This window comes from Gorilla gorilla, chromosome 14 (genome assembly GCF_029281585.2).
Source record: "Gorilla gorilla gorilla isolate KB3781 chromosome 14, NHGRI_mGorGor1-v2.1_pri, whole genome shotgun sequence".
Taxonomy (NCBI): domain Eukaryota; kingdom Metazoa; phylum Chordata; class Mammalia; order Primates; family Hominidae; genus Gorilla; species Gorilla gorilla.
Window position 1 is genome coordinate 41,749,104 of NC_073238.2, and position 27,998 is coordinate 41,777,101.

General features: G+C 43.7%; 2 protein-coding genes across 7 annotated transcripts; one reads left to right on the forward strand and one right to left on the reverse strand.

The window, feature by feature from the left end:
* Window positions 1-1,925: 1,925 nt before the first annotated feature.
* On the forward strand, window positions 1,926-13,053 carry GTF3A (general transcription factor IIIA). The gene is given in 10 exon segments (XM_004065350.5): window positions 1,926-2,033; window positions 2,035-2,301; window positions 4,448-4,548; window positions 7,215-7,311; window positions 7,889-7,977; window positions 10,094-10,167; window positions 11,503-11,583; window positions 12,170-12,399; window positions 12,498-12,557; window positions 12,798-13,053. Coding segments are annotated over 10 exon segments (1,272 nt in total). The 3' UTR covers window positions 12,963-13,053.
* MTIF3 (mitochondrial translational initiation factor 3) lies at window positions 13,008-27,997 on the reverse strand. Of its 6 annotated transcripts, none has more exons than XM_004054294.5 (6): window positions 27,898-27,997; window positions 22,461-22,529; window positions 18,397-18,457; window positions 17,368-17,828; window positions 14,480-14,637; window positions 13,008-13,258 (listed from the first exon to the last, which is right to left on the reverse strand). In XM_004054294.5, exons 4-6 carry the CDS (start codon window positions 17,825-17,827, stop codon window positions 13,040-13,042), a joined length of 837 nt encoding a protein of 278 aa, XP_004054342.3. In that variant the 5' UTR covers window position 17,828; window positions 18,397-18,457; window positions 22,461-22,529; window positions 27,898-27,997; the 3' UTR covers window positions 13,008-13,039. The 6 variants fall into 6 exon arrangements, with proteins under 6 accessions (XP_004054342.3, XP_055215699.2, XP_018895301.3 ...); XM_055359724.2 differs by having other exon boundaries at window positions 27,531-27,948; XM_019039756.4 differs by lacking the exon at window positions 27,898-27,997 and adding an exon at window positions 27,453-27,569.
* Between the last annotated feature and the right edge of the window lies 1 nt (window position 27,998).

Genomic DNA, 27,998 nt, shown 5'->3' on the forward strand with positions numbered 1-27,998 from the left:
GAGAATCATTTGAGCCTGGGAGGCAGAGGTTGCAGTGAACCGAGATTGCCGAGATTGTACCACTGCACTCCAACCTGGACAAGAGAGCAAGACTTTGTCAAAAAAAAAAAAAAAAAAAAAAGAAAAGAAAAGAAAGAAAGAAAAACACATTGGGAAGTAAACTGCAGAGAGAAAGGAGGTGGAGCCGTGGATCACAGGGTGAGAAAGAACAAAGAAAAAAGACAAAAAGTTGTTGAGTATACAGAGTGACCTGGATCCTATTAGCTGCTTTACGTGGAGAGTTGTTGGAAAAGCTGTAGATTGGTGGTAAATGTGTCTAGCACAGGGGATGGCACATAATAAATACAACTATTGGTTAATAGAATTTCATTTAATTTTAAAAATGACCCTTACTGGTGGGTATTAACAGTCTCAGTTTAAAGATAAGAAACTCAAAGAGCCCTTATCCAAAATCCTAGTTAGTAAATTTAGAGTTGGAATTCAATGTCAGGGGATTGAGGCTGAAAGCCAGCGCTCGCCTGCTATAATACATCAGCGCACACGGCTAAGCACCAACCTAAAAAGGTGGAAGAACGATTGTCCAAGGAGACAGGACAAGTCAGGAAGGCAGGAGGAAGCCATGAGTATGGCTATGCTGCATGGGGTCAGTGGCCAAGAAAGGCCAAAAGAAAGGAGGATCTCAGAGATTTACCGTGCACCCTGGCCCTAGGCATGAGGCATGGGGAGGAGAAAACCAGAACTGGCGCAAGAGAAACCATTTTAGAATTCCGGAGTTGTGGGAGGGATGAGTGTAGAATTCTCCCATCCATGGACAGGGGCTAGAGTGGCAAATGAAGAAAGCAACAGGTGGACCCAAGGCATAGACATTCTCTCACAGCCCTGTTATCTTGAGACGGAGGACGACACAGGCGTTATCAACTTTCCCACTTTCAAGATGAGGAGACTGAGGCAAAGGAGTGTTTATGAACTGGAATACTCAGTTCATAAGCACTGATGTTAAGCCCTGGCTTGTTTCCAGAACTGCACTGCTGTGCAGGGACCTGTTCATCACATTCCGACAAGGGCTTAATGATTCGGAATAATGCAGGATGTGAAAAATATGGATCTGGCGAACATCCCACAAGTCATCCTGCCAGTTATCTGTATCCAAGGTCATTTTTTAGGCATGTGGTCCTCATAAACTAAGATACTCATATTCATTCAGGCCTCTCAAAAGTGCTTCTCAGGTTTTAATATGCACTGAATCACCTGGAGATTTGTTTCAAGTAGGTCATCAAGGCTCTAGGGCAGTGTTCCCAAACTTTTCCTTTTTTTTTTTTTTCCAACCACCTGGTCAGTTTGCGGGGGTGGGGAAGGGTAGGATGGGGAGACATCTGTATTTATTTTTAGAGCTAGGGGTCTCACTCTGGGCTCAAGCGATTCGCCCGCGTACCTGGGACTACAGGTGCGCACTACTGTGCCAGGCTAGTGATTCCCAAACTTTTCTGCGCATTGAAATCACCTAGGAAGCTTCCAAAAATACTGATGCCTGTTTCCTACCCCCAGAAATTGTGATTTAATTGGTCCAAGTATCCTCTAGGCTTCGGAATTTTGTAAAGCTCTCCAGGTGAATCTGAGCTTAGGAACCTCTGAACTGGGGCTTGCAGCAGAAGCACGTAGAGCACGCAAAGAAACGAAACCACACAGGACACACTAGTAATGTGGCAACAGGCTAACTTAAATTATGTAAGGCTAGTGCTTTCCAGAGTGTACTGGAGGACGGGAAACAAGCCCCATTTAAGCAGTGCTTCGGGATTTGAGTTGCCTGTGAAACGCAGCAGCCTTTTGCGGAGGACGCAGAAACCCCCGCCTCTCATCCAGGGCTGGCAGGGCACGGGCCGCGAGCCGCGGCGGGACCTCCTGGCGCATGCGCGATCTCCCGGAGCATGCGCAGCAGCGGCGCCGACGCGGGGTGGTGCCTGGTGACCGCGCGCGCTCCCGGAAGTGTGCTGGCGTCGCGCGAAGGTTCCGCCGGGAGCCGTGGGCCGGGCGCCCCGGTTCACGGCACGTGTCTCGGCACGTGGCAGCGCGCCTGGCCCTGGGCTTGGAGGCGCCGGCGCCCTGGATCCGCCGGCCGTGGTCGCCGAGTCGGTGTCGTCCCTGACCATCGCCGACGCGTTCATTGCAGCCGGCGAGAGCTCAGCTCCGACCCCGCCGCGCCCCGCGCTTCCCAGGAGGTTCATCTGCTCCTTCCCTGACTGCAGCGCCAATTACAGCAAAGCCTGGAAGCTTGACGCGCACCTGTGCAAGCACACGGGGGAGGTGAGGGGGGCGAGGCTGCCAACCCTGGGCCTAGGGATGGCGCGTGGCCCAGGGGTAGCCACTGCAGTCGTGGCCAGGGCCGCAGGCCCCGCTGTGCGGCGCTTTCAGCTTTGACATCCAGGACTTAGGGAAGGAGCTGAGGAAGTAGACAGGAAGTTCTAGGACCTTCGTTCTCCGACCTTGATATCCATGGCAGGGGCTCGGGATTTGCTAAGCAGTCATTGATCGTGAGTCTCGGCCAGCCAAGTGCCTCCCGTAATCTGCAAATAAGTGCGAGGTTTGAGGGGGCCCACCGCTACTAGACACCTGCCAAACACTGGCACCTGGAGCTGGTACAGAAGATGGGTTACATGTACCAGGGGTCGTGAAAGCAGCATGTGCTCATTTCTTCGTAACTCCACACTGGAGAGAGCAGTGAGCAAAACAGGCAAACCCAGGGTTTCTGCTGCCATGGACCTTTGTTCCTGGGTCGAGCCGACCACAGGATAGGTGGGAATGACATGCAGTGTTGTGGTCAGGGAAGGCCTCTCTGTGTGAGCCGTGCAAGAAGGAAGGATCTAGCCATGCAGACATTTATGCTGGGTAGAGAGAACACAAAGGGAGCCTGTGACCCTTGGGGTGGGAGGCAGGTGGGTGTGTTTAGGAGCGGAGATCACCATATGAGGTCTGAGAAGTAGGCCCATTAGGAGTTTGGATTTTATTTTGAGGGCAGGAGAATGTCAGATACCATGATATGACGTGGCAGCCCATGTCACACACAAGTGAGGAAAACGAGGGTCACGGAGGTCAAGGAATCTGCCCAGCTTCCCAGTTTTTGGCAGAGCTAGGCTTCACACTGCCTCAGCTTAAAGCCCTTAATTTCTTAAACCACTGGGCTGCAGTCCATACCTTTGCCCCTTGCACCTCCTCTAATTTATGGGCCACCTTCTCCAGGTGTCCTCCGGGGCCTCATTCCTTAACCTCTCCAGCACTGGAAGGCCGACCGCTTCTTCCTTGAGACCTTCTCTGGTTCTTTTCCTCTTCCTCGTCTGCCCTTTTCATTGGATCCTCTTCTGCCCTCTGCATGTTCCACCCCGCCCAGCTCCCTCTTGCGGTCTTACATAGCCACCGGCATGACTCATAACATCCTTTATGCTTTGCCCCTCTGCCCTTCCTTTTGCCCGTTCTAGCCTCTAAATTCTGGGCTCTGTATTACCAGTAGATCCATGTAAGAGCTTGCCTTTCCTTTTAGACCGGTGTGCTGTATTTTGGATACTGGCTCTACCAGTTTCCTTAATACAGGTTGAAAAACTTGGAGTCATCTTTGTTGTCCCAAATCTCTCATGCAGATTAATTTGACAAATGTTTATTGAGCCTGCTCCACGCCTGCCGCTGTGCAAGGTTCTGTGGCTCCGCCCCTGGTGGTATATAGCTCACTGTGTTCCTGTTTGCTGGTTTTGCTCCTAGTACTCTCATGGAGGCCTCGGTGCCTCCCTCCTGGACGCCTTGGTAGTATGCTTTTCATAGTTCGATGCACCAAACTGGTTTTTTGGGGTGTGTGTTTGGCTTTTACTCTAGGTTCAAAATGAGTCACCCCCTCCCAACTCCTGGGTTTCAAAAGGTGGTTGCATTTAGGGTGTTGAGCTGTTTTCTTTGCTTCGCCCTGGCACCTGTGAGCTTTTTCAGGTGTGACACACTTTCCTATAGCTGTGCTTGGCATTATCTTAGCACAGACCCTGGGCTTATCTGGGATGAGACAGGCCTCCCTCGTTCCTCTGCCCTAGGCTTGCTTTTTTACATGTTAAATCATGCGGTGGTGGGGATCCATGCAGACAAGCCATGCTAACAGCCAGGGCGTCTTTAAAGAGGGGGTTGCTGTGAAAGCCTGCTGCCGGGTTGGGAGCAGGTTAAAAATGCAATGCCTGCTTATTTTAAATGCTGTTCATGGAACAAAAATCTGTGTAGTGACTTTGTGAGAAGTTGTGATGTTTATGTTGTGTAACTTTGTGCAGGAACACTGCGTCTTGCAGCGGGTGCACAGCTCTGAGTAGAAACCACCTCTTCATAGGAAGCCTGTGGCCTTAACACTAGGCAGTTTAAGCTTTTAAATAATACCAGAGTTACTAACTAGTGCAGGAGTGACATGCTTTTTCTTTTTTCCTGCTAGAGACCATTTGTTTGTGACTATGAAGGGTGTGGCAAGGCCTTCATCAGGGACTACCATCTGAGCCGCCACATTCTGACTCACACTGGAGAAAAGCCGTTTGTGTAAGTAGAGACCTGTTTTTAGGCTTTTGAAGTGGGTTGTGTTGGGCATATAGACCCAGTAAGAAGATTGATTGTTAAATCACGAGATCAGGAATGTGAAGCCTGGCAGGGCACGGTGGCTCATGCCTGTCATCCCAGCACTTTGGGAGGCGGAGACGGGCAGATCACTTGAACCCAGGAGTTTGAGACAAACCTGGGCAACATGGTGAAACCCCGTATGTACAAAAATACAAAAATTAGTCAGGGATGGTGGTTTGTGCCTGTAATCCTAGCTACCCAGGAGGCTGAGCTAACATAAAATGCTCATGGGTGGGGACAAGCTAAAGTATATCAACACAATGGGATACCCTACAGCCAGGAAAATGAATGCAGATGCTCTCTGCAAAGCCATGAGAAAATCACCAGGGCACTTTAATTGAAAAACCAAGGTGCAGAAGAGTCCTCTTTAGGCTACTTTTATGTGTGTAAAAAAGCTAGGGGATAGGGGGAGGGGTGAGTAGTGGGTGTTGGGTAGGCAGGAAGCAACTATATTTGTATTTGTTCCTATTTGTAAAGAAGTCTTAAAAGTTACATAACAAAACTAAAAATGTCATCTGTTTTGGGAGCAGTGGGGGATCCTGGCCAAGTAGGGGGTAGGGATGGTAGGAAATGCCATGCAACCAGGAACTACTGGACATGACTCTTCCAGCTCATGATCTAACCCAGACCCTGCCCCTCTTTAGCTATAGATCCCCGTTTCCCACTGCTCGCTGGACAGTGCTACTTGGCTATCTCTGTGTCTTCTTAAATTCCATGTGGTAGGCTGGGTGTGGTGGCTCATGCCTGTAATCCCAGCACTTTGAGAGGCTGAGGTGGGAGGATTGCTTTGAGGCCAGGAGTTCAGGCTGGGCAAGATGGTCAGGTCCATCTCTATTAAAAAAATAAATAAATGAAAAATTCCACATGGCCCAAATTTGTCACAGTCAAACTGAGCTCTTTTCTGTTTGATCTTCTCTCATGTTCTTGTCTGGAGAGGTGGCCTTGCTGTCTGTCCAGTGACCCATAGCAAAGATAAGGCAGCTCCCTGGACTCTCCATTCTTTCTCCCATCCCTTGCAACAGGTGGGTTGCCAGATCCTGTAACTGACCCATCAGATCCAGCAGCCACTGTCTTACCTCGGTCCCTTCCTCTGGCTGGAATGACAGTCTGCAGGCCAGCCCTCTCCCCCAGTGCCCTCCCGTGTGCTTCCCTTAAAGCTGTGCAGTGCTTTCAAGCACGGCCTACATGTGAAATCCAGGTTTCAAGTGTGTCCTACAATGACCTGCGTGATTTAAGCCCTTTTCTGCTTATCTTGCCCCATTTGCTTGACTTGCAGGCATGAAGCTGTGGTCCAGCTGTGCTAACTAACCAGCCCCCTCTCCAAGTGTGCCGGGGTCTCTTACGCCCACTTGGGTCTTGTCAGGACTCTTCCTGGCCTGTCCTCCTGCCCCATACCCGGTTGGGTTAGATGCCTGTGTCAGGTTTAGAGTGAAGAATGGCAGGAACCCCAGCACAAGAGATGCTTAAACAAGATGGGCTCTGTCTTGTGTGACTGAAATACAGAAATACAGAGGCAGGAGCTCTGGAGCCTCTTCTAACTGGTCTCTGCCATCCTCATCTTGGGCTTTAACCTGTGATGCCTGTTGGGGCCCAGCTGTCACATAAGCATGCCACTGGCAGGAAGGAGGAAAGGACATAAGAGGCATGCCCCCTTATTTAGAGACTTTGTAGGGGTTGAGCAGGATGGGCTGGACTCAGCCATGAGCCGCTCTAATTGCAGGGGAGGCCGGAGAGTGCGCTGTCGGCCACCTGCCCAGCTAACACTCAGCATTCTGTCCCTGCAGTTAGGGGGGCTTCTAAGGTCTCTGCCACAGCGCCCCTCCATTTGTGGGCCTCTGCGCTGTGCCTCCCATGGTCACTGCTGGCTTGTTTGTCTCTGCTTGGCCCTAGGAATGGGACAGTGCCTGCCTCAGGGTTATCAGTGAGTGATGGCTAAGATTGAGGCTGGGAAAGGAAGTCCTGCTTCATCCCTCAAGCTTACGAAGGCTCATTACAAGAGGCACAAATTTTCTTTTGGAAAAAACAAAAACAAAAACAAAAAGGCTTCACAGAGGATTTAGATCATTCAAAGTCAAGATGCCAAGATAAGGGGAACCAGAATGGCTTGATAAGCCAGAGAACATAATGATTATGGTTCTGCTCTAAGTATCTGTTTTACCTCTAATGATAAGCCAAGACAAGTTTTATTGAGGCCTTTCTGGAAATCCAGTTTATAATGACATCTCAAGCAGCATTAAGGTTGTCAGATTCTAAGCTGAGAATAATTTATCTTAAGCATGATTTAGGCCTAGTGTAGGCTTTTGGGACTAGTGTATTTCACCTTCCCATCTGCCCAGTGTGTATAAAAGATGACTGATGTAGTGTGTATAATTTCAGAAGCCTAATATGAAAAAGCATTTTGTTACATGATAGTCATCAGGTTGAGAGGTCTATGTGGTATGGCTTAACACTCTGGAATTCGCTAAGACTATTTTATAGTATTACTATGCTTTGGAATAATTAGCTTCTATAAAGTAGGAAGATATATGTGTCTTAAAACTTCTTTTCCCTTGGTTTATTAATATTTTGGTTTATACAACTTCTTACAGTTGTGCAGCTAATGGCTGTGATCAAAAATTCAACACAAAATCAAACTTGAAGAAACATTTTGAATGCAAACATGAAAATCAACAAAAACAATATATAGTAAGTATGATTTTATATGCTTAAATTTTTTGAGTATTTTTACACTTACTGCCTATGTTTCTGACATTTTCAGTCAGGTGTGGTGGCTCAAGCCTATAATCATAGCTTGAGGCCAGGAATTTGAGACCAGCCTGGGAAACATAGTGAAATGCTGTCTCTGAAAAAAAAAAAAAAAAAAATAGAAAACAAAACAAAAAATTTTGGGGTAACAGAGACCCTGTCTCTAAAAAATAAAAGTGAAAAATAAAGTTTTCATCAACCAAATTTTGTCTGTCAAATGTTTGAATTTACTTAATGCCATCATAATGATAAAGGTTTTATTTTGGAAGCAGACATTGTACAAATTAAAGTGTATTGGGAGACTATTCCAACTGAAACAGTTTTGCTTTTTCAAATGTTATATGATTCTTCAAACCTTTTTGAGATAAAGCAGAATTTTACAGTAACAAAATGGGTGAAAGCAGAAATTTTATATAGTCTCCAAAATTGTTTTATCTTGAGGATTCTGTTACGAACTGTTGATTTTGTTTTGACTTTCCATAAGACTAATGAGCCTTTACAATTTACAATTTAACAGTGCAGTTTTGAAGACTGTAAGAAGACCTTTAAGAAACATCAGCAGCTGAAAATCCATCAGTGCCAGCATACCAATGAACCTCTATTCAAGTAGGTACTTCATGTGGCTGAAAATGCCTGGATTCTAGGTGTGAATAAGATTGGAAATGCAAGGGTGGTGTTGAGCATTGTTTCATGGTTTTTGGCCATTTGTCTATCTTGAGAAATGTCTGTTCATATATCCTTTGCCCACTTTTCGATGGATTATTTGTTTTTTTCTTGCTGATTTGAGTTCCCTGTAGATCCTGGATATACATTCTTTATTGGATGCATAATGTGCCAGTATTTTCTCCCACTCTGTGGGTTGTCTGTTTACTCTGCTGATTATTTCTTTTGCTGTGCAGAAGCTTTTTAGTTTAATTAGGTCCCATTTATTTATTTCTATTTTTGTTGCATTTGCTTTCAGGGCCTTAGTAAGAATTCTTTGCCTAGGCTGATGTCCAGAAGTTTTTCCAATGTTTTCATTTTGAATTTTTAGTTTCAGGTCATAAACTTAATTTGAGGTGATTTTTGTATAAGGTGAGAGATAGGGATCCAGTTTTTCCAGCACCATTTATTGAATAGGGAGTCCTTTCCCCAGTTTATGTTTTTATATGCTTTGTTGAAGATCAGTTGGCTGTAAGTATTTGGCTTTATTTCTGTTTTGTTCCATTGGTCTAAGTGCCTATTTTTAAACCAGTGCCACCCTGTTTTGGTAACTGTAGCCTCGTAGTATAATCTGAAGTCTGGTCAAAGGAAAAGAAGTCACTATATGAAAAAGACACATGCACACACGTTTACAGCAGCACAGTTCACAACTGCAAATACATGGAGCCAATTTAAGTGCCCATCGACCAATGAGTAGATAAAGAAAACGTGATGTATATACACCGTGGAATACTACACAGCCATAAAAGGGAACAAAATGATGTCTTTTGCAGCAGCTTGGATGGAGCTGGAGGCCATTATTCTCAGTGAAGTAATTCAGGAATGGAAAACCAAATACCATAGTTTTCACTAAGTGGGCACTAAACTATGAGGACAAAAAGACACAGTGATTTAATGCACTTTGGGGACGTGAGGTGGGGAGTTTGGGGAGGGGGGTGAGGGATGGAAGACTACATATTGGGTACAGTGTATGCTGCTTGAGTGATGGTGCGCTAAAATCTCAGCACCACTATAGGATTCATCCACGTAACGAAAAAACACTTGCAACCCCAAAAGCCATTGAAATTTAAAGCAACGGTGGGACAAATCTTCTGAAAGCTTCCTAATCAACATTTTTCTGTTCATTTGTACTGCATATGCACATTTATATATTGGGAGCATTTTAAAGGTTTACTTTGCTCTGAAAGAAATATTTAATGTGTTTCAAAATAATTTTTGAGATTATTCTAGTTGTGGTTAAGCTTAAAGGCTGAGAAATTACTTAACTATTCAAATAGAGCCTGTGCAACTATATGAAATGTCATTATGGAGACACTCATTATGCTTTTCCTGTAGAACAAAACAAGTAGTTGGGTTTATCTGCAAGTAGGGTTTTTTGAGCAACGTGAGGGTGGCTGGACAAGTTGGGTAGACCTGCAAAAGGGCCAGCGGCTCTCTGCATGGCTCTGGCCATCCGGCACTTTCCCTTGGCTTGCACAGGCTGCCCTGTGCGTTGGAGTTGCTGCAGTGACCCTGCCTGTCCTTGCTTGTGGGTCTGCTGCTGCTGCTGCTTTGCTGCTGATGGCTTTAGCACAGAGGGGGCCCGTGCTTTTTATTGCTCACCAGAGGCAGATGCATCTACTGCTGTGCTGTCTTGCACACCCCCTGTGCAGCATCATTAGGAAAGCTAGACACAAGTGATTCAGAATGGCTTAGGGGTTTATCTAAGCCAAGTCAGATAACCTCTTGAACTATCTTTTTGTAGCCATGAAAGCAGAGTATATTTCCAGAGGTATAAAGATGAAAACTGTTTAAATGGGTCAAAAAAAGTAACGTGACTTTTTTCTCCAACAGTTTGTTTTGCCCTAAAGCTGGTCAAGTAACTTGAATCTCACCTGTGATGAGATCTACATTTTAACATGGGTTTGGTTATGGCAAGAGGCAAGACTTTGGTGGGAGAAACAGGACAAAGTGCCATTGACCTTGAGCGGAGTTCTCTGTGAAAATGGATTGGCTAATACCTCATGTGTTGCCAATGCAGGTGTACCCAGGAAGGATGTGGGAAACACTTTGCATCACCCAGCAAGCTGAAACGACATGCCAAGGCCCACGAGGGTGTGTACGGATAGCCTGGGTGTGCTCCTCTGAGGGGGATGCCAAATCCTGGGCGCCTTTGAATCTGTTCTGTCATCACGCTGAAAAGATGGGAACCCTGTGAACAGGGGACACCATCCTGCTTATTTGGTCTTACACTCTTGTCCAAAGAGGCACTGTATATGTCTGTTTTTCCACTACTGTATCATTGCTGTTCACATGTAATGTGTTGTTTGTTCACAACAAGCGCCTGGTTACACATTACACTGACGAATGTGCTGATGCTCCAGCCATGGCTTTGATGCTTCTGTCATTTTTAACCTTTTCTATTAATATTTACTGCCTGTGCCATTCTTTTCCTTTTTGGCCATTCACAAGGCTTGGATAATAGTGTGACATTTTGAGAGCCATCAGATGTTACGTTTCTCAAAAAAAAAAAAAAAAAAAAAAAGACTTGATTATATTAACTATTTGAATCTATGATCTGTTTCCTTGAGGGATTTTTGCTAATCTGTATTTCAATTTCCCAGGTCCTAGAATTTATGATTTTTTTTTTTAAAGAGGTTAGTAGCTAACAGTGAGAGACAGCCTCATTGTTTTTAGTTTCTAGTTGGGTGGAACTCAGCCCTGCTGTTGTATACTTATTAATCCCATTTTAGTGCTTTGCACATATCCATTGTTATTCAGTGTTTTTCTCTGGGTCCTTCCAGTTTATTTTCTTCCTTAGCTGTACTCTTTAAAAAAAAAACAAAAAAACTTTTTTTTTTTTTTGTGATAAAGTTAAAATATAATGTACCCTACTTTTTTTGTGCAGTATGACACTTACAAGATGGCCAGACTAGAGGAAGCCAGAGGTGGGCATGGTAACACTACTGAAAAGTTGGTGGTGTGCCATGGACAAGGGACCGACCGCAGAGTATGTTTGCTGAGGAAAATAGAGGCGAGGATAGAGCAGGCAGGGGAAGGGAAATGAGACATGGAGATAGGAGGTTAAAGCAGTTGGGAGTCCATACACAGCCTACCCAACTTCCTGAGAACGCTTAGAGAGGAAAAGGCATCCTTAGGCATCCTTCCTGTGAAGTTTGCTTATTCCGTGATCACGCTGAGAAGATGGGAACTCTGAAGTTTGCTTCACAGGAAGGTAAAATCCTTAAAGGGAGGCACCTTGCTGTGCCACTGTTCAGTTTTACTATAACGTCAATCTTTTTTTAGTTTTTATTCCCACCTCAAGAGGCTGAGTTGAATACTATTAGGCGGGGAATGGAAAATTATATAGGCACCTAAGTTTCCTTTCTAGTTATGGTCAGTGTTTACACTGAGTATTCATGACAGATGATGCACCAATTTTTTTAATAGGCTATGTATGTCAAAAAGGATGTTCCTTTGTGGCAAAAACATGGACGGAACTTCTGAAACATGTGAGAGAAACCCATAAAGGTAAGGCAGGCATGAATGGCAGGCATGGTGTTTAAATGTTTGTCCCCACAGAACTGATTTAGTGCTTTTCAAGAGTGAAATGCTGTGTGCTTTAAAGTAAAAGGGTTTCTCTATGATATTTTGTGAAGTGCTGGGTATGATGTTGTTGGAAAGGTGAGCAGAGCTGTGCCAGGTCTCTGAGCCACCCCACCATGCACAATTAGCATGCTGAAGGCGGTGGCAGGTCTGTAGTGAAGAATTTCAGGAGGCACTGCTATTCTGTGGGACTGCCTGGGAAACAGTACCCTGCATACTGGGGGACAAGGAAGGACACTGTCTGGTCTGCTTCATTTTCTGTACCTCCCCACAGTCACCTTCCTGAGAGCCCTGCCTCTTGGCAAGTGAACAATGTGTGGCATTTAAGAACTTCAGAGAATTGAGACAAACTTCCTAGGTGATAAAAACTGGGGTTGTTTCCTTGGGAATTTCTGATTTGTATATAGTGATCAGGTTTCAGGCACTGAATGTTACTTATATATTAGGTATTAATTTTTTCTAAATGGTAATATCTGGGAAATTTGTGAAATTTGTTTGTCTGTCCCACCAGAGGAAATACTATGTGAAGTATGCCGGAAAACATTTAAACGCAAAGATTACCTTAAGCAACACATGAAAACTCATGCCCCAGAAAGGGATGTATGTCGCTGTCCAAGAGAAGGCTGTGGAAGAACATATACAACTGTGTTTAATCTCCAAAGCCATATCCTCTCCTTCCATGAGGAAAGCCGCCCTTTTGTGTGTGAACATGCTGGCTGTGGCAAAACATTTGCAATGAAAGTAAGCACTCACCCTCATACTCATGGTCCTATAGTCTATGCTTTCACAACACGGTTTTCATATTAATATTTCATTAATAACTTTCTCTTTCATTGTAGCAAAGTCTCACTAGGCATGCTGTTGTACATGATCCTGACAAGAAGAAAATGAAGCTCAAAGTAAGTTGAAACTACTTAGGCAAGCTTACTTTTCAAGTGGAAATTGTTTAAAGCCAGAAGGAGTCTGTTTGGAATTCTTTTCAGCTGCTTTACTGTTTGAGTCTGCACTACTGTTGAAGACTTTACTTCCTCATAAAGCAATGTTGTACACTATATCTGCTGGTACATATGACTATCGTAAAATTAACTCAGACAGTTTTGATTTTGAATTCTAATCGTGTGTCTTCCTTATTCCCAAAGGTCAAAAAATCTCGTGAAAAACGGAGTTTGGCCTCTCATCTCAGTGGATATATCCCTCCCAAAAGGAAACAAGGGCAAGGCTTATCTTTGTGTCAAAACGGAGAGTCACCCAACTGTGTGGAAGACAAGATGCTCTCGACAGTTGCAGTACTTACCCTCGGCTAAGAACTGCACTGCTTTGTTTAAAGGACTGCAGACCAAGGAGCGAGCTTTCTCTCAGAGCATGCTTTTCTTTATTAAAATTACTGATGCAGAACATTTGATTCCTTATCATTTCCATGGTCTTTGTTCAAAGTGTCTCTTTCCTGGGTCTCTTGAGTTTCTTTATATGCCTTCTCCTCATTTTTGCTCAAAGCACGAAGAACACACATTAAAGCTTTTCCTCCTTGAACAGCTTGTGGCCTAGATGAGAATGTAGCTATTCCAGGCATAGTCTGGAGTATTTGATGAAATATCTCCTCCTAAAAAAGGGAAACAGCCAAAGATTAATTTAAAATCAGAGGCTTTGGTGCTTTCTAATGTTCTGCTTGAACATTCACAAAAACTGGCACCCTTGAATTGCTGCTGTCGGTTAAGTGATTAGCTAATCAGTTCATACGTATCTGGTTAAGTTGACTGAAATCTGTACAATAACACCATGTAACTAAACTGACATGCTGAATGCTTCCTAATTTTAAATCTCCACTTCGTCATGGCACTAAGAGGCTACGTTTGGCTCAGCATTACCCTCTCCCACAAACAGAAAGCACTGGGTTTGGGCATTGGCAAAATACCTCCTCATCCCCAAGGTGTCAGCCGAGCAGTTCTCAGCACTCTCTACTGCCCCTAACAGAGTCTCTCTCAGTGACTGAAACAAATAGATACCTGGGCTCGAGAAATTCTGAATCAGCTGGGTTGGGACCTATGCTTAAGTGACTCTACTGTGGAGCTGGATTACTAAGGATACCCTTAGTGGATGATAAAGTTATCTAACTTTAAAAAAAAAAAAGCAAAATAGGTATTCCATAAACTTATGGGATTGGAAACTACACACTTTCTAGAAGACAGTCTATGTAATTAATGCCCCTATAAGTACAAAGAAGAAACAAAAGATCAATCTATAAAGTTTCTAATTTTCCTGTTTAAGGGTTATTCTACAATTTATAAAACAATAGTATATTGCTTTTAAAGAATAAAACTTTTCATATGGCAAAATACGCTGTAATGGAAACTATATCTACAGTATGCTTAGTTTTGAAAAGCAAACTAGAAAGCTGTTAACATCACTGGGTGGAAGAATTACCAGTCACTTTGTCTTTATATTTCAGACTTTCTACAATTTTTTTTTTTTTTTTTTGAGATGGAGTCTTGCTCTGTCACACAGGCTGGAGTGCAGTGGCGCCATCTCGGCTCACTGCAAGCTCCGCCTCCCGGGTTCACGCCATTCTCCTGCCTCAGCTTCCCCAGTAGCTGGGACTACAGGTGCCCGCCACCACGCCTGGCTAATTTTTTGTATTTTTCGTACAGACGGGGTTTCACCATGTTAGCCAGGTTGGTCTCAATCTCCTGATCTTGTGATCCGCCCACCTTGGCGTCCCAAAATGCTGGGATTACAGGCGTGAGCCACCGCACCTGGCCTACAATTGTATTTTTAGATCAGAAGACCAAAAGCCCAAGCAGTGGCTTGTACCTTCTTTACTTACCATTTCATTTTCTGACACGTCTACATTTTTTCCTTTCTTTATGGTAATCTGGACTAGGTGTTTTTTCTTAATCCACTGCTGAATCTGTTTAGTCTTTGTGTCCAAATCATGTTGTCCAATATTTGAAGACAAAATCAGTTCCTTTCTCAGGGTTGGTCCTGGTTTGAAACAGATAGGGTGCAAGGACTACTGACTAGTCCACTGTGAACCCTGAACTTCCCAACATGCCCATCATAAAATCCTAGGTTGCCACCTGACAATCTTCTCATCTGGCTTTCAGTTTCACAGACCAGTAAATGTCTTTTCAAATGGGGAAGATATACACAAAGGTACCAATTTTTTTACCTGCCCTGGAAGGGTACTTAAAATCTGAAATGCTTCCATTTATTGTTAACCATCATTTGTTGAAAGAACACCAAAAGATAGTCGTTTAAAGGATCAAGTTTGGCTTCATGGTGCACTTAACATCCTTATCTATCAGCTGTGGGTTGGCATCTGGGAGTGCGCTACCCACTCCTTTTGAGATGCTCTCCTTGCTATAAGGGGTCAGCCAGACTGTTGGACAGGTAAGGGTCCCTACATCCTGTGTTCATGCCCTCTGTCTCCAGAAATCCTGCCTACTGGAAAATTATATAGAGAAGGAACCGGCTACTCAATAAAGGTGTTGGGACAATTGAGAAGTTTATAGATGACAAAAAGTTAGGTCTCCCCAGATATACTAAAGTTCTACAGGTGAAAAATACAACTTTAAAACAAATAGAAGAAAAGACAGAATGGTTTGTGATCTCACGATAGGGGATGGAATTCATTAAGAAAAAAAGGCAAAAAAAAGTGAAAAATCTAACTCGGATACGGTTTTTTGCATCATACACAACAGAGAACCCTATAAATCAGGGAGAAAAACCATCTACGTAGAAAAATAAAGGAATATAAACACGCAATTCACAGAAGAAAAAAGATAGTGAAATACACATTAATTTCTCACCATTAAAATGACAAATGAGGGAGGAGGTAGAGAAACTGCATACACTGCTGCTGAGCAGTTTGATCCATTTAGGTTCATAGACCCTAGAGTATGCACCAGGGTTCATCATAAAGATTGGGGGCCAGGTGGGCTGGCTCACGCCTATAATCCCAGCACTTTGGGAGGCTGAAGCAGGCAGATCGTTGGAGCTCAGGAGTTCAAGACCTGAGCAACATAGCAAGACCCCGTCTCTACAAAAAAAAAAAAAAAAAAAAAAAAAAGCCAGGCATGGTGGTGTGCACCTGTGGTCCCAGCTGTGTGGGAGGCGGAGGTGGGAGGATTGCTGGATCCCAGGAGATGGAGGCTGCAGTGAGCCGAAATCACACCACTGCACTCCGGCCTGGGCACCAGAGCAAGACTGTTTTTTTTTTTTTTTTTTTTAAACACAGGGTCTCGCTCTGTCACCCAGGCTGAAGTGCAGTGGCATGATCATGGTTCTTCACTGCAGCCTTTGCCTCCTAGGCTCAAGTGATTCTCCCACCTCAGCCTCCCAAGTAGCTGGGATCACAGGTTTGCACCACTACACTTTGCTAATTTTAAAATTTTTTGTAGAGATGGGATTTTGCTATATTGCCCAGGCTGGTATTGAATTCCTGAGCTCAAGCCATCCACCTGCCTTGGCCTCCCAAAGTGCTGGGATTACAGACATGAGCCACCACGCCCAGTGACCTTTTTTTTTTTAAGTGACATAGTTTGATGTCATTATCCTCCCTGGTTGGTCTCTTCTGAATATTGTTTTCCAGTCAACATCCTTGTTAAATGTGGCATTATAAAACTGAGCCGCAGATAACGTGGTTTTCTGAAGGCACACAACCTCACAATGCAGTGCTGGGAGCAGTCATCTGATGCCTGTCCCCGTGCGCCATCCATTGAACTTTCATAATGATTAGCACTTTTTAGGAACTATGAAAAACAAACATCTTTGCTTAATATCCAATTCCTGACTTCTGTGAGGCTTAAATGACAAGTGCCTCGTCAAGTGACTGGTTGTATATCTAAGAGTGTTGCTACTGATATTGCAACAAAATGCTTTGGCATGGGAGATGCTCTGTGAATCACTTCAGAGTTGAAAAGGTGCTTCCAGGCTGGGCGCAGTGGCTCACGCCTGTAATCCCAGCACTTTGGGAGGCCGAGGAGGGCAGATCTCTTAAGGCCAGGAGTTCAAGACCAGCCTGGCCAACATGACGAAACCCCCTCTCTATTAAAAATACAAAAATTAGCCGGGCGTGGTGGCAGGCGCCTGTAATCCCAGCCACTGGGGAGGCTAAGGCAGGAGAATCGCTTGAGCCTGGGAGGCGAAGGTTGCAGTGAGCACACATCGCACCACTGCACTCCAGCCTGGGCGGCAGGCAGAGACTCATCTCAAAAAAATAAAAAGGTGCTTCCAGATAATTAACCAAACACCTCCACTTTAGAGTTGAAGAAGGGGAAGAAAAACAAAAGGAGGGAGGTTAAATGAGTGGCCCGGCAGAGGGCAGAGGGCAGGGAACTTGAATGTACCCCTCCCAATCTCACTCCGTTTCACCCATCAGCTACTCAGCTTGCCGCGGCATTGGGAGAAGGCCACAGGACAGGGGAAAGAGTTCTCTTCACTTTGGTTTGTTTGCCTGGTTTCTCCCACATTTTACACAGGTTTAAAGGGAAGAGATAATGGGCAGGGTATTGTGGAAAAACAGTGAAAAAAAGGGAACAGGAGTAAGTCCAGGATAAAGGAGGAAAGACAGACACTGGGAATGGTGGTTGAATCATGAATTTTCTAGTTTCTCATTTCCCTGTTGTCACAGGCACCTTGACAAATGCTAGAATTTAAACTGCTGATTTGTAGCTCTTAAAGGATTCAGGGAGCCAACAGCAAAATACCTACCAGTTTTGGGGTTCGCCTTCTCCATCTCCCTCAGCCTCTGCCGCTCCTGGAGGATCTGCAATCCTGTCATGAGCTGATACTCTGCAGGTTCTGTGCTGGTGTTCCTTTGAACCAGTCGCAGGTCTCGCTCATCCATAAGTCTAATCACATTTGCTCGGTGCATGTTTCCCAAATCATTGCCCTTCTCATCAAATAAGTGAATAATTCGCTGACTAATTTTTCTTCCAACGTTACTAAAAGCTGTTTTATTCTTTTTTGTCTTTTTTCCTTCATTCTGGGTGTCTTCAGCGGTACTAAAGGCTTTTGCATGAATTAGGAAGGAGAGTCTTGGGGCAGAAGCAATAGGGGATGACTGTGCTGGTGCTGTCTTTTGCAGGATGTGTTTACCAAAACATCTAATGCAACTATTTTCAGACTTTACAGTTTGTAGTGTTAACCTCTTTAGAAAAAGAGCAGCCATCCTAAGAAAGTAGTAAGAAGAGTTCATTAAAATTCAATCACTTATTCCCTTGGTCTGACATTGTGGTACATGGCAGGGTGTGTGTGAGGTTGTGGAGGCTGTAACTGCAAGTGTGAGGGAAATGCTGTTCTCTAGACTTTCAGATCCACACACAGGAAGTGTACACTGATAAAGCGGACTAGCAGGTGACTCTGGCCAGACTAACTCATGGTGGTACTGTCCCCAAGACAAGTGGCTATTAGAATAAACCGGATTTACATAGCATTTTGGTTTCACTTTTTTTTTTTTTTCTGTACACATGATCTCATTTGACTACTTAGTTGACCCCTGAACAACTTGGGAGTTAGGGAAACAGACCCCCTGTGCAGTTGAAAATCTGTGTATAACTTTGACTCCTCAAAAACTTACTAATAGCTTACTGTTGACTGAAAGCCTTATGAATAACATAAGCAGTTGATTAACACATATTTTGTATGCCATATGTATTATATACTGTATTCTTACAATACAGCAAGCTAGAGAAAAGAAATGTCATTAAGAAAATCATAAAGAAGAGAAAATATATTTACTATTAAGTGGAAGTGGATCACCATAAAGGTCTTCATCCTCATTGTCTTCACATCAAGTAGGCTGAGGAGGAGGAGCAAGAGGAGGGGTTGGTCTTCTCTCAGGGGTGGCAGAGGCGGAGGAAAATCCACATATATGTGGACCCCATGCAGTTCAAACCTGTGTTGTTCTAGGATCAACTGTATTTCTCATGCATCTTGTAGTGCCAACTCCAAAAGCGAGTATCATCTTAGGGGTTTATTTATGAGGATGCAGTATATAAAATGCTTGGTGATTCATAAACACCAATTGATAAACTTCTAATATAATTAACTGTTAACAATTTTTCAATACATCTGATGGTATATAGCAGATAGGAACACAGTATGGGAAAGGGACCTCTCCAGGAAGGAAGCCAGCCCACTGCAAGAATAACTGAGCCTGTCAGAAAACACTGTGACATAAATCAAAGTGCTGACCTCATAAACTATAAAGATCATTCTCAAGGTAAGGCAGGTATTAACTACTACCAAATGTTAACAGAGGCATGTATGGTGACAGTGGTTTTACTTCATGGTTATGAGACTGAATTTGAAGCACTTACAAATGGCACATTGATTTTTTAATTGCTTTTCTGTCCTTCCATTCATGTATTTGGTAAATCTTAGAAGTACAGGCTGAAAGAGTGCTGAGAGGACCCATTCATCTCATCTAGGGCATGCTAGGAATCATTAGAGAATCACAAACTTGGAGAGGTGTGACTTGTTAAAGATGAAAGAGGAAAACAGAAGGTGTCTTCAGGGTGCTTCTCAAAGAATGGTCCCAGAATCTCCTGGGGTGTTTAAAACTGGAAGTTCCCTCTGGTCCCTGGCTTTGAGCCCACTGGGCTGTACAACCCACTGATCTCTCACCTGTCATGTTCAAGAGTGATATGCAAAAAAATATGGTAAATTAAACAGAAAGTGATGGACATGCATATTCTCAACACCCTCCTTACCTAGTTTGGTAACACCCAACACTCTAATCTATAGCTCTGGTGCCAGTCTCTTCTCTTGAGTTCCACACCTGTAGGGTTAACCGCCTACCCAACCTCTCCACTTAGATATGTAATAGTCATTGAGGATTAACGTGTCCAAAGTTCAATGCTTTGCCTTCCATGCAAAACTTGCTCCTCCCTCAGTCTTCCCTGTCTCATGTAATTGCAACACATTTTTCTGGTTGCTCAGGCCAAAAATACCAACGTTATCCTTGACTCTTTATTTTCTCTCAGCAACCCATCCACAAAACCTACCGTTCAACCAGTATAAGCACTTCTCCCCTTCTCCACTGCTATCATCCCACTCCCGAACCGCTGCGCCGCTCAACTGCATCACAGTAAAACTGCATCACAATAACAGCTTCCCGACTGCTCTTCCTGCCTCTGCCCTCACAGCCTAGAGTTTATTACTGCTAGGGCACACAGAGCAATCCTTAAAAATGCGTAAGTCAGATCACGTTCCTCCTCTGCCCACAACCCTCCCCTGGCTAGTATCTCACTCCAAGTAAAAGCTAAGCTCTCTACCATGCCCACTGGCCTGTGCCGACCGTACTTCTTCTGGCTCACTCTGTTCCAGCCTCCTTGCTGTTCCTTGTGAACAGTGAACACACCCCTCCTCTGGGTCCTGGCACCCAGAAGTTCTCTCTCCCTGCAACACTCTTCCCTCAGATAGCCTCATGGTTCATTTACCTTGTCTCTGCTCAAATGCTACCTACTCAGCGAGCCCTTTCCTGACCCTTCCATAAAAGAGCACACCCCAACACTCTCAAACCCATTACCTTGCCTTTTAAAAACTTTACTGCATTCATCACTGCTGGACACATTCTATATTTATTTGCATATATGTTCATAATCTTTCCTCACTGGAATGAAAGCTTCATGAGAACATGGACTTTGTCCATTTTGTTCACTGCTGTGTTCCCCGGCACTACAGCTCAGAGCCTGGCTCAGCATGTACATGTCGAATGAATGCACGGGCCGAAGGAAACAGCCAAGCAGCTATGGCAGGGCTGCTGGCATTTAACCTCTACGCCTTCGAATGTGTCACGAATGCCTACAAGCTACACCCTTCACATTTCTAGCTGGCATTTCAGATGCCCATCAGTAATGGTGAGGATCTGTGGCCAGATGCTCCATCCACAGTGTATGACATGCATTGATTTATGGTTATTACCGAGCTGGTGGCTCCAGCTGTAGAAGCTGTAAAGGCTCTAAGGTGGGAGCAAAGTGATTTTAAATCACTGACATACTGTTTAATAGAAAGTCAGATCTTCTGTGAATGGAGGAAGCCCCCAAACCAAAAAAGAAGAAAAATCTGAAAAGATCAGAGAAGATTTTTTTTTCACTTATCAGAAAACTAGCAGCAGCATCCAGTCCCAAATGTCACTAGGTATTCTGCTAGGGGACTCTAAGGTCCTGCTCACAAGCCTGCTCTATAAACTTTATGTCTAAAATCAGTGTTGTTTCTTTCCAAAGTCTGTATTAGCGACAATGATGTAGAAGTTATCACATGTAAAATCATGTTACTAAATAGATATATATAAATTCTAATATTCTTGATATACACAGTAGACAAAACAGTTCACTGCAATTAAGCTTTAATACTAACTCAGTATTGGCTATCTTTTTCCCTTAGTAGTTATGAATAAAAGCTAAGTGCCTTGTTTAATAAATTATCAACATATTAAAATATAAAAAATTTCAAAATTTGATTTTTTTCAAACAAGCAAACAAAATAACTAGATATAGGAAAAGATGAAAAAAATTTATAAAAATGTTGAAGACAAAAGCAATTCTTTCCTCTATTTTTCCTAATTGCCAGTATTTCTCAAGTTTTTTTGTAAGTATTTTTATACTTGAAAATAAATTTTATTTACAAAATAAAGACTATTTCAGAAAAATGATGTAAGTTTTTTTAAAAAGCTTTAAAAACACTTTCCAAGAAGGAAACAAAGGAAAGGGAAAGAAAAGAAAAACACTGAAAGTAGGGCCGGGTGCGGTGGCTCACGCCTGTGTCCCAGCACTTTGGGAGGCTGAAGTGGGCGGATCACAAGGTCAGGAAATCGAGACCATCCTGGCTAACACAGTGAAACCCTGTCTCTACTAAAAAATAAAATAAAAATTAGCTGGGCGTGGTGGCGGGCGCCTGTAGTCCCGGCTACTCGGGAGGCTGAGGCAGGAGAATGGCGTGAACCCGGGAGGCGGAGCTAGCAGTGAGCGAGATTGCGCCACTGCACTCCAGCCTGGGCGACAGAGCGAGACTCCGTCTCAAAAAAAAACGAAAAAAAAAAGAAAAACACTGGAAGTATGTAACTTTTAAAGTTCTTTGCCACTAGTTTAAATTTTTAAGAAACTTCAATTTTTATTGATGTATACAGCAAACAATGCAATTCATTGCAATTAAGCTTTAATACTAACTCAATACTGGCTTTAAATCAGCAAAATTGAAAATATACGTTTCTTCAAAACAGGCCCTTATAGATAAAAATATAAATACAAAGTTAAAACAACCTGTAATATTACATTTAAATTGCAGCTATCAACATAAATTCATAATTTAAAAACTTTTTATTAGGGAACTTTTTAACCTTGTACAGAAAGAACTGGATAATAAACAGCAGCTGGGTTTCATCTTTACCCCTCAACTATCTCCCCCCAACCATCCAGGAATGCTTTCAAAGTAAATCCTACTTTTTCAGGAAATAGTATGTATCTCTAAGAGGTACTCCTTAATCTTTTTAGTATTCACAATATTATCCCAATTAAAAAGCATTCCTTTATTTCATCAAATATTTAGCTTTCAGATTTCCATGATGGTATTATGATTTTGTTTGTTTACATGTCATTTACAGTTTGGCAGCATGAAGAGACTCCCACTGGTCAATTTTGGTGTAATTTAAACAGTAAGGCATAATTACTGTCATTCATTTCAATATACTGAATATACAAAAATCTATGAAAATGATAATTTGCCACAACTGCATGGGACTATTATCTTCTTTACTTTGAAAAATTGCTAATTAAATAAAAAGAACTGAGCATTTATCCTACCTTTTTTAGGAAGAACTGTAATCATCCCCAGTTGATGAGGAGAAGCTCTTCTGTAGAGAAGAATGACAGCTAATAAACACAAAAGAAAAGTAAAAGTAATTAGAAAATCATGCCACACACGATGTCTCACACCTGTAATCCCAGAACTTTGGGAGGCCAAGGCGAGAGGATCACTTAAGGCCAGGAGTTTGAGACCTGCCTGGGACACATAGCAAGACCCAGTCTCTACAAAAAATAAATTAGCCAGGTGTGTTGACATGCAACTGTACTCCCAGCTACTGGGGAGGCTGAGGAAGGAGGTTCACTTGAGCCCAGGAGGTTGAAGCTGCAGTGAGCTCTCATCACACCACTGCACTCCAGTCTGGACAACAGAGCAAGACCCTGTTCCAAAAAAAAGAAAAAAAAGAAAATCACCATTTTTCCAACCCCAACGAAACTACTGATTCAGGCAGGATGCAAGAGAGCTGATGCCAAAGGGTCACAAACAGATTACTTTCAGACCGAGAGGGAAAAGCACGCTCTGCTGAGGGTAGACAGCTGTCTGTCATCCTAAGCCAACGTCAGACTCAGCATCTGCAACAGTGGGACAACCTGCCATCCTTGCCACATCTCTGGATGGGAAGCTACCCAAAGTGCATGGCACCTTCTGTTAAGCAGCTTTGCCAAAAAGGTTTGACCTGAACCTGATGCAGGGTCTAGCTTCCAGTTTCCAGGGGATACAAGGGCCAGACTCAGAGAAACAATAGAAGATGCCACAAGGAAACAATCTGACAAATCCAGATGGAACAAGACACCTGGTTAGTGTCTAAAAAAGCCAATGCCATTGGGAATGAAAAGGGAAGAGGGAAGCTATTCTTGAGTGAAAAAAAAAAAATCAAGGAGACATAATTTTGCTGAAAAGAAATGTTGGGAATGAGGGGAAAATCTGAATACGGACTAGGTATTAGATACTATTAGAGACGTATTGTTAATTTTCTTTTTTCTTTTTTTTTGAGACAGGTTCTCACTCTGTCACCCAGACTGGAGTGCAGTGGGGCAATCTCGGCTCACTGCAACCTCCGCCTCCCAGGTTCAAGCGATTCTCCTGCTTCAGCCTCCCAAGTAGCCGGGATTACAGGTGTGCACCACTACCGCCTGGCTAATTTTTGTATTTTTAGTAGACATGGGGTTTTACCATGTTGGCTAGGCTGGTCTCGATCTCCTGACCTCAAATGATCCACCTGCCTTGGCCTCCTGAAGTGTTGGGATTACGGGTGTGCGCCACGGCACCCACCTGTTAATTTTCTTAGGTGTGAAAATGGAATTCTTAAGAAACAAATGCTGAAGTATTTAGGATAGTGTCATGACATCTATCACTTCCTTTGAAACCATACAGCAGAAAATATAAACAATGCACTTATGGCAGCATTTGCTGAATCTAGGTTACGGTTATACGGGTGTTCAATAATTAATACATTTTTAAAGAACAAATCAATAGCCTAGAGGGAGGAATGGTTCACCAGTAATGCCAATGTAACTATTCTAGTCTGTGTACGTTCTAAATTTCACTGTAATTTAATACATTGGCATTCTGGCTTTGTACATAATTTTAAAAAATATTCCCTTTTTTCGTTTCAAGCCTATATCTAAGTGACCCATAAATAAGGAACTTTATAAACTTAAAATTCTGATTTTTTTGTAATGCATAGTGCCTTTATTTCTTCATTTAGTTTTCCTTAAACTCAAGTCTAAAAGTCTCATCATAAATGGTGATGGGGGCGGATGGGAAGGAGGCTGGCATAAAAAAAGTACACATTAGGTACAATGTACACGATTCGGGTGATGGTGCACTAAAATCTCAGAATTCACCACTATATAATTCGTCCATGTAATGAAAAACCACTTGCAGTCCAAAAGCTACTGAAATAAAAATTTTAGAAGAATAAAACAAATGGTGATGGTTTCAGTTTGAGGCAGTACTTGTACAATTTTTTGCTAGTGAACGGTTAAAAGTTAACTGGTCTACAATGGGGTGGTGTTTCTCAGAAACCAGGGCCTGTCGGCATCACCTGGGGATGCTTTTCAAAACACAGATGTTTCCTCTTCCCTATCCTGTTCAGAACCACTAGGTTAGGCAAAAAGAAAAAAAAAAAAGATGAACTTTAAGAAAAAGAGTAAGAAAACACTGTAAGTGGGGTCAAGGGTAGTTTGAGCTAGGATGCCTGAGACTACCCCTAACCTTTCAAAGTTGAATAAAAATAGGAAGCCATGTTCTCTGATGAAAATTTCTGATGCCTCTGTGAGGTAAACAACACTAGGCTGAAGAGGCCAGGAGACTAACTCAAAATAGAAACAAACGCTTAGGTTCTTATGATAATCCTGTTGCATTTGCTGCACTCACTCCCACAACTATACTCTTCGAGACAGCCACAATATTCTAAAAGCCAATTATCTTAATGTCAATTACTTATAATGCATAACTTTATAGTATGAGATATCCATTTTTAATTCGATGATTACTCAGACTTTATCTGAGTTTTGACAAGTGCATACACCTTTGTAACCAAAACTCCTATCGACAGAACATCACCATTATCCCAGAAAGTTCCCTCTTGCCATTTCCAAGTCAATCTCCATCCCCAAGAGGCAACTACTGTTCTGATTTTTTTCCCATCATAGTCTGTCCTAAGACTTCATATAAATGGAACCAAACAGTATCTACTCTTTGTTGTAAGACATCTCAGCATGTTTCGAGATTCATTCACGTTGTACGGATCATTACTTTGTTCCTTTTTATTTCTAAGAAGTGTCCTCCAAGTATATGAATATATCGCAGTTTTTAAATCTAGTTTTCTGTTAATGAACACCTAGGCTGTTCCCTTTATTTATTTAGTTAGTTAGTTTTGGCTCTTATGAATAGCTGCTGTGAACATTCTTGTACCAAAAAAAAGACAATTATTACTGCTCCAAAGGACAGCTGTATTCCCTGTATAATTCATTATTTTGCATTCTACCGGAAGTACTGATAAAATATTTGCAGGGAAACTTCCTGGAACATGATTTAAATATGTGGTTTAGTAGCTATGAGGGGTGGGTGGGTGGGCATTCTTGTCCTATAAAAAATTGCTTGCATGCATTTGAAATCATGTGGACTGAAGAGACGAAAATAACTTCTATTATTCGTTCACTCACTGCTTTTCTCATACAGCTGATATTCACAAGCTCATACTGTTATCTGTTCTTTCCTGGGAGATTGGATCAAAGTTGCACAGATTCTAGCGGACTAAATATTTGTGAAATTAATTTTGCCAATTCTCATGACTCTAAGAACTCTTTTACACCTTCCAAAGAAGTTTCATAAAGTCCTTGCTTCTGCCTGCAAACTGTCCCAGTTGCCCCATTCTGGCCTGAGCAGTGCAGCCTTAATCCCAGAGGGCCTGCGCTACCGTTACTAGGCCTTCATGCTCCCCTCCCTTGGCTCTGGTTTTGCTCTTCCATAGGGAGCACAAAGTGTACTCTCCATAATGAGGCTGAGCTGTTTACGTGCTAGAACTCCCATTTAGAACACTGGAAAAAGCCAACATATATCTTTGGCCAACTATTTAACCTTATTTCTTTAGCTATTAAATTGAAATAATAACCATATGTTTTAAAAAGCTTTTAAACCCAGAGCTAAAGACTCTGTATTAAAAATTGGACTTACGGCCGGGCGCGGTGGCTCACGCCTGTAATCCCAGCACTTTGGGGAGGTTGAGGAAGGCAGATCACTTGAGGTCAGAAGTTCAAGACCAGCCTGGCCGACATGGTGAAACCCCATCTCTACTAAAAATACAAAAAAACTAGCCGGGCCTGGTGGCGTGAGCCTGTATTCCCAGCTACTTGGGAGGCTGAGGCAGGAGAATCACTTGAACCCGGGAAGCAGAGGTTGCAATGAGCTGAGATCGTGCCACCACACTCCAGCCTAAGCATCCAGCCTAGGCAACAGGGTGAGACTCTCAAAAAAAAATTTTTTTTAACTTATTCTCCTATGTTAATCCTATGTTAGTCTTCTTCCAGAACTCTAGTGATGGGATCACTACCCATCCACAACCTCCAGTCACCTCCAAGACACCTTTGACGCCTCCACTTTCCCAGTCAACCCAACACCAAGCCTCATCGACTTCATTTCCTAAACCCCACTCGAATCCATCCAGTCCTCTCCGTATCCGCTGTCACCACCGTCAGTTTAAAACATCGACCACCTCGCTTGGATTCCTGCCAGTCTCCTAACTCGGCTTGAGCCCTGGCAACCAGTTCCCACTGCACTGCGGTCACTACACCCAGGACCTTCCTCACCTTAAATAAAAGTGCCCCGAGATTAAAGATCTACACCTTCGCCAGGCCAAAAGGCCCTTCCCACCTCTCCAGTTTCTTCTTTATGCCTAGGCCACACTGGCCATTCGGTTTTTGAAATACAGTACTCTCGTCCTTGGTTTAGGAAACGCCAGATCCTTAGCGCATTCTTCTGATTACCTCCCAAACTAAGCCAGTTCTCCCATCCCTCCCCCAATTTACTGAGCTTAACACTGAATGCTTCTACAGTCCAGTTTACCTTTCCTTGAAAACATTCATTACAATTAGAGTTTTGTGATGATCTTAGCACTGCTGCTCTCCATCACTAGACCGTAAACTCTACGAAGCAGGAACAAAATGGACTTATTCGTTACTGTGTTGTGCCTGGCAGAATGAATAGTAGTCGATTTTCAGATTTCTTCTCTCCACCCTCTACTTTTCTAAGACTTAGGCCTTTCACAACACGTACTTGAAACTGAGACTTCTCAGTAAGAGAACTTGGTTTACTTGGTTCAAGTCTTAAGCCACGGAGCCCACTAAATGACAAATGAGAAAAAAAATCCCAGTCACTTCGCGACCTTCCCCCATAAGGCCTCCTCCCGCAGCAGCAGGCAGCAAGAACAACGCATTTGCCCAGCATGTCCTGCGCAGGCGCCCTTCGCCTGGCTCGCTCTGCCCCACCTGTGCCAGGCAGTAAGCCGCAAGAGCACTTCCGGGAGCCCCCGACCCGGTTGTTGGTAAGTCTGCGGCGACGCCCACCTGCAGAACGCGACCGGCGGAGCGTCCGGGCTAGAGACGGGACGTAGCGACGTACTGCGTGCGTGCGTGCGCACAAAGGTGGGCGCGCACGTCGCGACGGAACTAGAAAAGCTCAGTAGAGCCGGCACCAACTCTAGGTCTAACATCCCTCGGAAGTTCGTGCAGCGGCCTTGCTGAAAATGGCTTTACAGCCCGGCAGAACCCCCCGACTCCGCAGCAGGACCTGCGGAGCCTCTCCGCCCTCGGTACCGGCGGGACGGGGTGGCCCTGACCTTCCAGGTGCCTCCTCCACAGGGGCATCCCCTAAGACCACGCCCTCCCGATGCCGGTCCGCGCACTGCTCCGCACGCCTCATATTTAGCATTACCTGTGCTGGGGCAAGCGATTGATATACTCTAGCGGACGCAAGTACAGCGGATCCGCGGCGAGTCCCTTTCGCTCTCCGTAGTGGGCGGGGCTTCATCCCGC

Coding starts and splice junctions, on each gene's coding strand:
- MTIF3 (XM_004054294.5), bottom strand. CDS start 17,827: ATGGCTGCTCTTTTTCTAAAGAGGTTAACACTACAAACTGTAAAGTCT. Junction 14,638..17,367: donor GAAGGCGAACCCCAAAACTG/GTAGGTATTTTG, acceptor GTTTCAAACCAG/GACCAACCCTGAGAAAGGAA. Junction 13,259..14,479: donor ACGTGTCAGAAAATGAAATG/GTAAGTAAAGAA, acceptor TCCCTTTTTTAG/GAGGAGATATTTCATCAAAT.